The sequence below is a fragment of the Triticum aestivum genome, chromosome 2B, assembly GCF_018294505.1.
Source record: "Triticum aestivum cultivar Chinese Spring chromosome 2B, IWGSC CS RefSeq v2.1, whole genome shotgun sequence".
NCBI classification, from domain to species: Eukaryota; Viridiplantae; Streptophyta; class Magnoliopsida; order Poales; family Poaceae; genus Triticum; species Triticum aestivum.
In genome coordinates this window covers 724984529-724994848 of record NC_057798.1, presented here as the reverse complement: position 1 = coordinate 724994848, position 10320 = coordinate 724984529, and the positions used below count along the sequence as shown (strand labels likewise).

The 10320-nt window shown below is 50.6% G+C and overlaps 1 protein-coding gene across 1 annotated transcript; it reads right to left on the bottom strand.

Annotated features, from left to right (window-relative positions):
- Positions 1-7346: 7346 nt before the first annotated feature.
- LOC123042301 (naringenin,2-oxoglutarate 3-dioxygenase) lies at positions 7347-9758 on the bottom strand. Its single transcript, XM_044464781.1, has 3 exons — positions 9280-9758; positions 8204-8632; positions 7347-8099 (listed from the first exon to the last, which is right to left on the bottom strand). The coding sequence occupies exons 1-3, from the start codon at positions 9646-9648 to the stop codon at positions 7761-7763; spliced, it is 1137 nt and encodes a 378-aa protein (XP_044320716.1). The 5' UTR covers positions 9649-9758; the 3' UTR covers positions 7347-7760.
- Between the last annotated feature and the right edge of the window lie 562 nt (positions 9759-10320).

The window sequence follows — 10320 nt, the reverse complement described above, 5'->3', positions numbered from 1 at the left end:
CCCAAAAGGTCTATGAGGCGCTCGAAGACTCGGATTGGCTCAATGCCATGCATGAAGAACTAAACAACTTCGAGTACAACAAGGTGTGGAGATTGGTGCCAAGACCTTCGGGGAACCACAACGTCATTGGAACAAAGTGGATCTTCAAGAACAAGCAAGATGCTCATGGGAACATCATTCGCAACAAGGCAAGATTGGTAGCACAAGGCTACTCCCAAGTCGAGGGCATCGACTACGGTGAAACCTTTGCTCCCGTTGCTCGTCTTGAATCCATTCGTTTGTTGATTGCTTATGCTTCCCATCACAACTTTAAGTTGCAACAAATGGATGTGAAAAGTGCTTTTCTTAATGGTCCCATTAATGAGTTGGTTTATGTCAAGCAACCCCCCGGGTTCGAGGACCCCTACTTCCCGGATCACGTGTATCAACTCGATAAGGCACTCTATGGCCTTAAACAAGCCCCACGTGCGTGGTATGACCACCTTTCCGAGTTGCTACAAGATCGTGGATTTGAAGTAGGACAAATCGATCCCACTCTTTTTACTAAGAAGGTCAAAGGGGAGTTGTTTGTATGCCAACTATATGTTGATGATATTATCTTTGGTTCTCCTAACAAAGCTTTCAATGAGGAATTTGCCGCTCTCATGACCTCCAAGTTCAAGATGTCTTCGATGGGAGAGTTGAAGTTCTTCCTTGGTTTTGACATCAAACAACGAAGAGAAGGAACCTTCATCAACCAAGCCAAATACACTCAAGACATGCTTAAAAGATTCAAGCTAAGTGATGTCAAGCCGGCTTCTACACCAATGCCTACCAAGTGCCAACTTGACATCGATCCCAATGGTAAAGCGGTGGATCAAAAGGTATATCGCTCCATGATTGGCTCCTTGCTTTACCTTTGTGGATCTAGACCGGATATCATGTTGAGTGTGGGGATGTGTGCACGGTTTCAAGCCGCACCAATGGAAAGTCACTATGTGGCGGTCAAGAGAATCTTTCGATATTTGGCTCATACCCCAAACTTTGGCTTATGGTACCCAAGAGGAGCAAATTTCAAGCTTGAAGGTTTCACGGATTCCGATTGGGCGGGGGACAAAGTGGATAGGAAGTCCACTTCCGGAGGGTGCCAATTTCTTGGTTGCTCTTTGGTAAGTTGGTCTTCCAAGAAGCAAAGTTGTGTGTCCCTCTCGTCCACCGAAGCGGAGTATGTGGCGGCCGGTAGTTGTTGTGCTCAACTCCTATGGATGAGGCAAACTTTAAAGGAGTACGGTGTCGTTTGTGATAAAGTGCCTCTTTGGTGTGATAATGAAAGTGCCATCAAGATTTCTCTCAACCCGGTACAACACTTCAAGACGAAGCACATTGAGATTCGGTATCACTTCATCCGGGATCACATTAGGCGAGGGGAGATCGAGCTCAAGTATGTCAACACTCATGATAACCTTGCAAATATTTTCACGAAGCCCTTGGATGAAGCAAGATTTCGCGAGTTAAGGCATGAGCTAAATATCATTGATTTGAGCAATGTGACTTGAACCCGTACACCCCCCACCACACTCAACGTGCTGTCTAGTTTAGGTGTAGGCATAGACGTAGGGGGAGTGTTGTTCTCTCAATGAACTCTCCCTCCCCCCATTATTCATAAATCGATCACCTCTTTCACATTAGCCATTTTTAATGGTGCTTGTGCTTCAAAGGCGAGTTTTGGTCATGGGCCCAAGGATAATTCTTCGCGGTGCCATACCATCCAACTCAAACATAGGTGGCTTCAGCCACCGCCCTCTCTCCTCGAGAGGCTTTGTCGCTCGGTGGTTTCTTGTTGTCTTCTTGCCTCTGGTTTGTGCGTGTTCCTATGTTTCTTGTGTGTGAAAAGTTTCCGTGCAAAGGTTTCTTCTTTTTGTGTTGAAACGTGCGGTGACTTGAGCTCACGGTACTACCGCGGTCGGTTACGGTTCTACCGCACACTGCCACGGTACTACCGCTTGCGGGAGCACGGTACTACCGACACCACGCGGCAGTAATTTTTTACTGCCGCCTGGTTGAGCGGTACTACCGCCTCGGCGCGGTACTTCCGCCCGAGCGGTACTACCGCGATGATACATGGTACTACCGCGCCGGTTCGAGCGTGTGGGGATAAGGACGGGCAGGGGGAGTTCTAACTCCCCATACCCATTCGCTGTCCTCTCTCTCCACGTCGTCTCCTTCTCTCCCTCGCTCAAGAACGGAGCCGGCGTTCGTCGCCGGATCTCCTCCACCGGCTGCCCTCCTGTGATTCCGAACGGTGGGATCGTTCCCCACCACGTGCTCTTGCTATGGACCAAGGTTTTTCCCCAACTCCCTCTCCGTGTTGTTTGTGTTTAGTGTTTCTAGGTTTTGGGGGAGGCTTGTGTGTTCTTGAGATTCATAGGCTTAATCTCTGCAAGAGTAGGATGATGGAGCGTGGTATTGCATAGGATTTATACTTGTATTGTTGTCTTGCGCTAGATCGGATCACCGTGGCACCACCATTGTTTCGCGGTTCTTTTCAGATTCAAACCGTCCGTTGGATCTGACGCGACGCGGTACTACCGCCCGTCTGGCGCGGTACTACCACTTGCGCGGTACTACCACCCCTCAGGAGCGGTACTACCGCGTTCTGTGTGGTACTAAAAGTTTACTTCCGCCCTAACCACGGTACTACCGTGCCCTAGCACGGTACTACCGCGGTTGGAGCTGTACTAATATTTTAGTACCGCAAGCAGTGGCAGTTTTACCGTGGCTCACATCTATCGCATGCCAACTTTCTCGTATGCCTTCTATGTGTTTCTTGTGCTTTTTCGTGGCCTTTGCATTGATCTTCTCGCGTCTTTGGTGTTTTGCGTGTGTGTCTCAGGTGGTGGCTCTCGCCGGTCCAACCCCAGTCGTGACACTGGCTCTAAACGTCTGCGCAACCCAGGTGAAGTACCAGAAGGCTCGTCTGCCTCCAAGCGCAATGTCAAGCACTCAGCTAGCAAGCACAAGGAGCCCGCTAAGGGCATGGATGAGATTGCCCAAGCTGATTATGTCCGTCTCAGGCAGCTTCACCCTTATGTGCATCCGCGTGCCACTTTCAAAGGCTGTGAGTTGTTCTGGAACAAGCAATAGGTCAACATCTATCTGGATGTCATCAAGAACAAGCAGAACACCTATGTGGAGGTGAAGTGGATTGATATGCATCACATGAGGAAGGAAAAGTTTCGTGACTACTTTGGAGAGGCTCTGGACTTGGTGGAGCAGTTTGGCATTGAGCATGTGATTACCTTCCACCTCGACTATGACCCTGAGCTCATCTGTCAGTTCTTTGCCTCAGTCTACTTTCACTCCGATGAGGACCGGAGGATGACCTGGATGACCAACGGCCGTAAGCTATCTGCCACCTGGAAGGAGTTCATGGATCTCCTCCAGGTTCCTGATGATGGTCTCGACTCTCCAGTGGGTGTTCGCCCCCATGCCAATGCTGATTCTGCCAGCAAGGACAGACTTGCCCCTTTCATGGTTGAGAAGGCACTCGCCAATGGCAAGACAACTTTGGTGCTCAACCCTTTCCTGGATATCATGTATCGCATCTTCCGCAACTCCTTGTTCCTTCGCATCGGTGATAAAGACAAGGTTCATGCCTATATGGTGGATATGATGCTCATTTGCGAGGATGCTCGTTCGTCTCAGTCACAGCCACTTGATGTCTCACACATCATGTGGTGTGAGCTCCGGTTTGCAGTGTTCAACCGCAAGGTGCCTATCTATGGGCCCTATCTGTTTCTGCTGATTTCGAAGACTTGGGAGAAGATGTTTCCTGCTGATGAGTTTCTTGCTCCTGACTGGGTTCGCCATGAGCCCATTTGCCTGCGTATCAAACCGAACTGGGCCAACACCACTACTCGCGCCGAGGCGACTGCTACTAGGACTGCTGTTGATGAGGAGGATGCTGGCCCCGAGGATGTTGCCGAGGGCCATGCTGCTAGACCTTCCCAGAGTGCCTCTATGCCATCATGGGCCAAGAAGCTGAAGGACAAGATGAAGACTCTTTTCTGCATGCAAGCCAAGGGGCAGTACAGGACTCACGTGGCGTCCAAGGAGAGTCATCGCCGGGACAACAAGATCTTGCAGCTCTATGGTGAGGCAGTGTCTGGCGGGTCTGAGGAGCACATCACTCCAGAAGCCGAGTGGATGGAGAAGCAGGGCTACAGGTGGACTGAGTCTGAGGAGGATGTCGAGGAGACCATCCCTGCTGCCGAGGCGTCCGATGGAGAGGATTGGGACGAGTTCTCTGCTTGAGCCACCTCTTGTGTGTAGGTGTCCTCTCTGCCTTTTTGGCGTCTCGATGCCAAAGGGGGAGAGAGTGTAGGGATTTGCGAGTGTGTCATGTGTTTGCTGCTTTCTCGTTTGTGTCGTGTGTTTGCTGCTTTCTCGGTTGAACCTCGGTAGCTTTACTTTGTATGGTGTAAGACATATGCACTCTATCTATCCTAGCGAGCTCGTGGTATATTGTGCTATTTTTATGCTATGCTATGCTTATTATCATGTCTTAGTCTCTAAAATATAGGAGGAGTGTTGATCCTAGTCTGTGTGCTATGCAGTCCAAAGCATTCATCTAAAGTGCACACATCTAGGGGGAGCCCGTCTATATTTTAGAGAGGTGGGGTTTGCCCCTGCTCTAAATTATCTTATCCATATGCAAATCCCGTGTTGTCATCAATCCACCAAAAAGGGGGAGATTGTAAGGGCATATTTTTCCCTCAGGTGTTTTGGTGATTGATGACAATGCTTTTGCGGACTAATCATGTGCCTTGAGTTTCCCAGGTTATTCATATCTAGGCATGAGACGATTCGGTGCCCCTCGGAGACTATTGAAGTTGGCGTCGTTCTACGTTTCTCTTTGGTGGATTTGAGTCGTAGGAGAGCCGTACTATTAAGATGGGGTCCGCGTCGGAAAGGTTTGGGTGGAATCAACACGTACACTTGTTCCTCCTTTCCCTGCATTTTGGAGCTTCCCTCTGTTATCTTGGTTGTACGGAAATCTGACGACTACTGTTGTGCTTGCGGTAGTACCGCAAGCACACGCGGTAGTACCGTTGGGTGTCACGGTAGTACCGCTCATCTGGAGCGGTAGTACCGCGACTCCCTGGCCTTGTGCCGCTCCGGTGCGGTAGTAGGGGCGGATGTAATTTTTACATCCGTGCCCTCCACGGTAGTACCGCTCGTCCAGAGCGGTAGTACCGCAGAGGCCCACGGTAGTACCGCTCCCTAGGAGTCGTAGTACCGTGGCCCTCCTATCTAGTACCGCAGTGTCGCGGTAGTAGGCGCGGATGTAATTTTTTACATCCACGTCCGCACGGTAGTACCGCGCCTCGCGGGCGGTAGTACCGCGTCGGATTTTTGTTCCTCCTCCGGTTCAGCGGAAGTAGGCACGGATGTAATTTATTTCTTCCGCGCCCTTCCCAGGTCGTGACTTTCCTGCCTTGCGGTAGTACCGCAGGTGGGTGCGGTAGTACCGCACAAGCGGTAGTACTGCCCCCTTATCAGGGTAGTGCCAGCCTGTGTTGCTGTCGCGGTAGTACTGTGGTCAGCCACGGTAGTACCGCACAACCGCGCGGTAGTACCGCGCCCCTGGAGCGGTAGTACCGTGTGTCGCGGGCTGAACATGTGGATAACGGTTGGAATTTGTCCACGACTATATAAGGGGCGTCTTCTACCTCTAGTTGACCACCTCTTCCATCTCTAAGCTCCATTGTTGCTCCAAGCTCCATTTCCACTCGATCTCTCTCCCTAGCCAATCAAACTTGTTTATTTGCTCGGGATTGGGTGACAAGTGCCCGATCTACACTTCCACCACAGGATATTTGATTCCCCCCACTTATCCCTAGCGGATCTTGTTACTCTTGGGTGTTGAGCACCCTAGACGGTTGAGGTCACCTCGAAGCCATACTCCATTGTGGTGAAGCTTCGCGGGATTATTGGGAGCCTCCAATTGTTGTGGAGATAGCCCCAATCTTGTTTGTAAAGGTCCGGTTGCCGCCTTCAAGGGCTCCAATAGTGGAATCACGGCATCTCGCATTGTGTGAGGGCGTGAGGAGATTACGGTGGCCCTAGTGGCTTCTTGGGGAGCATTGTGCCTCCACACCGCTCTAACGGAGACGTACTTCCCCTTAAAAGGAAGGAACTTCGGTAACACATCCTCGTCTCCACCGGCTCCACTCTTAGTTTTCTTATCCCTTTACTTTTGCAAGCTTACTTGTGCTATATCCATTGCTTGCTTGTGTGCTCATTGTCTTTGCATCATATAGGTTGTCCACGTAGTTGCACATCTAGACAACTTATTTCATTGCAAGGTTTAAATTGTTAAAGAAAAGTCTAAAAAATGTTAGTTGCCTATTCACCCCCCCTCTAGTCAACCATATCGATCCTTTCACTCAATGCCTAGGAGCAAAATGCCTCTGCAACTATACTATTAATTGTTAATTAACTTGTCACTGGTAATAGATCTATATTATGTCCAACACAGAGAGAGTGGTTGCATTAGTTCGGTTAATCTTGCAAGTAATCTACATTGGTGATAATAAAAGGAGAATGCTTGCATTATGTTATTGCCACTAAGGATTGAGGATAGTAAACGTGTTTGTCACAATAAAGAGCTAAAGGCTTCGGGGGTACAATCAACAGTATGTGACTTTATGAATGTACTCTCTATGTAATCCCATCACATCATACAAATTCTATCTTAAGTATGAAATATTTGAATTCAAATAACTATGTTACCTTTGCCGTGCTTTTATCTTGTGGAAAGTCACTATTGGTGAAACTATGAACCCCAGTCCAGTTGTCTACTCCCTCCGATCCAAATTAATTGTCGCAACTTTAGTACAACTTGTAGTAAAGTTATACTAAAGCTGTACAACTAATATGGATCCGAGGGAGTACATAAGAAACACCTTTCGAACATTGTTTACATGTTTTTTGCAGTTATTATTTATTTTGGAAATATAAAAATACTTTCAACAAAGTAAATCAAAATTCTTGGAGTATTAATTATAAGATTCATCACATTTGCATCTTGGGTTTAGGTCAAATGGTCATTTGCATTCAATGCCTGTCTAAATCCTGTCAATCCAATGCATGCTCTGGAAAACATATTTGGAAGGTTTATAAGAAATTGTTAAACCGTTCCGAAACTATAAGTTTGAACCAATCCACTCTTGATGAGTTTGAAGAAACTTGTGGCTAATTTTGTAGCCTGCCATGATCAAGTCCTTTTTGAGCAGCAGCTTCTAGGACTGATTTCTAGGATTGCAATTATTAGAAATTCTAGTGTTTGCTCCATCCAAATGTTCCAACAGCCCATGATTATGATGTTCATTGCAATATTTCTAGAAATAGCAAAACCGTCTTGTAACTGCCAAGTTATGCATCGTCTACCACTCTAGCCCTGGTGGGTGAGGCCTCTCGCCGTTCCAAATGCACATGGACAACTCATGTGCACACGAAACGAATGTAGCCCAACCACACTGCTGGGTTATAACAGAAACCAGTACGAAATATACGCTATATTTCTGCACACGCCAAACTCACGATAGCTCCTTACTTAGCTCGGTTCAGTTCCACGCACGACATTATTACAGGTCGAGCTCCTCCCTGCTACACACGTACGGATACTATATGCATAATTAATCTCGTACTTAGGAGAATAATCAATCCCACCACGCATCAATCAATTTAAAATATTTAATCGCGCGCCGCCGGAATGATCAGGCAAGAATTTCGTTGAGAGACTTGGAGGCGGTGGGCATGGGCGCGGCGGCGACCGCCTGCTGCTGCTGCTGCAGCTGGAGCTGCTGCTGCATCAGCTGGTCCTTGGCCTGCTTCTTGCGCTTGGCGAGGTCGAGGTCGCGCTCCATCTTGCGGCGGTACATCTCGGCGAAGGTGATGGGCTCTTCCAGTATGGGCTCCTCCCCCTCCCTCACCGCCAGCGGCCACACCCTCGCGTCCGGCGCCGGGTTCTGGAATGTCGCGATCGACAGCCTGCTGCTCTCCCCGTTCACCACCGCCTGGTGGTCCGCGTTCTTGAACCTGCCATTGCTCAGGAACTGCATGCACAAAGCACAGTTACAACAGTGTTCAATTGGTGTTCGATCGATCGATTAAGGATTATAGCATGCATGGCATGGAAGAAGATGAAGGGGGTACTGACGTGGCCGTGGTCGCCGAGGTTGACGACGAATGCGCCGGAGATGGGCTGGACGGTGATCCAGGTCTTGCCGCCGTCGCGGGTGGCCTGGAGGCCGCCGACGAGGTCCTGGAGGAGGAGGGTGATGGTGCCGGGGTCGGTGTGACGCTTGAGACCCAGGGTGAGGTCCGGCTGGGGGCACCGCGGGTAGAAGTTGACCACCACCTTCTGGTCCATGTCCACGCACGCCTTGGCGAGCGCCTCCGACTCCAGGCCCATCGCCTCGGACAGCACGCCCAGCAGCTTGCACGACAGCCCCATGAGTCGCTCGCTGTATCGCTCCACCACAGCGCGCCACCCCGCCGGCTTCTCCGGCCACCGCCCGTAGTCCCGTGCTTTCACCGGGTACGAGAAGTAGGTCACAATCTCCCTCCAGTCCTGCACCGCCTCACCCTGCATCGCCACAAAAAAATCTTGTGAGTTTCTTCATACATGCATGGATCAATTTGTTGGAAGCGGCTACAAGACAGTCACTGAATTTTTCGAACGGGTCAATTGATTCTATTTTAACCGTTGGATCAAAATCTAACGCGCAGCCTTCGGCCTCGACCTTGCGCAGCTTGCTCTTCTTCCTCACACACTGTCTTGCCCAACCGCCCCCACGGACCACCGGCCGAACCGCCGGCCACCATTGCCCGTCGGCGGCGCTCCCGCACTGCCTCGTCGCCTCGCCCTCTCCTCAACCTCCTCCCACCGCCATTCTGGTATCGCCCTCGGCCATTCCTCTGGCCCCAACGATGGCCGATTTTTTCTCCGGCAAAGCCCCGCCACCGTTCCCCACCATCATCATCCACCCTGAACCCTAAGATAGCTAATGGGGTGATGATGGCGAGTCCCTTCTTTCTCTCCGGTGAGGTCACTCCTCCTTCCTTCATTCAAAACTGACTGACCCAAATTCGGAATTCAGTTAACTGACATGTAGCTAAACTGCAATCTGTTTCATCTTAATTTTATATAGTACTAAATCTTTTTTACCTGGCATGGCATGGCATGCATGTGCGTGTGTACCCGCAAAAATAAATAAATGAATGCGTGTATACCTGCAGGTGGCTGGAGACGATGAAGCCGCCCTTCTTGCCACCGGACATGTCGTACCGGAGCTTGTCCTCGGCGGGCAGCGCGAAGAACTCGCGAGAGAGGCGCGTCATGTCGGCGATGAGGTCGGCGTCGACGCCGTGGTCGACCACCTGGAAGATGCCCCAGCCCTCGCAGGCCGCCGCCACGCGGTCCCGGATCTCGGCCCGGCGCGCGCCGTCGATGCCATCGAGCGAGATCACCGGCACCGCATCGCTGAAGCGGTCGTGCGCCACCTTGGGCCGCTCGTCCTCGTCCCGCACGAAGGACGGGCGCAGCGTCGCCTCCCCCCAGGCCGCCGTCGGGAGGAACGTCTCGTTGCTCACCGGCGCCATCGATCCGCACTCCGGGGATCGTCCGCTTGTGTCGCGGCCGGCGTCTGTCTCGTATGATGGTTTGTTCCTTGATGAAAGGCTCGGTCGTTTGGGTTGTGGTTTTCTGGACGTTGTACGCACGCGGATATATATATTGTACGTACGGGGAGAGGGCGTTGTGTATACGTTGGAAGGTGAGGGGCAGACGCGACCTGCAAGTCGCGCGTGCGCATGCAACTAACCAAGGAAGTCGCCCTCGGGCACTCGTGTTAGGTGCGCAACTAACCGGGCCGCAACCATGCATCCATCCAGCCGTATCGATCGATCCATATACGCACAACACACACATCACAAGCACACACACCACTGGACACCCGCTATACACCAACCAAGATCTAGAACTTTTTTTTAACACAGTCCAGATACAAGCGCTCATATATACGTGCATACACTCATCCCTATAAACGCACACACGCACACCCTACCCCTATGAGCACCTCCGAAAGACCGAATCGGCATATTATCTTGAAATTTACGAAGTCATCGTGGGCAACTCGTTGTCGACGGGAACGTCTTCTCCTACTGAATGCACATCGTCGAAAATCCTGAAATAATCCAGGAATAAACTCAAGCACCAGATTTGAACCTTAGTGGACTGGGGATATCAGAGTCCCTTTAACCATCCAACCACAG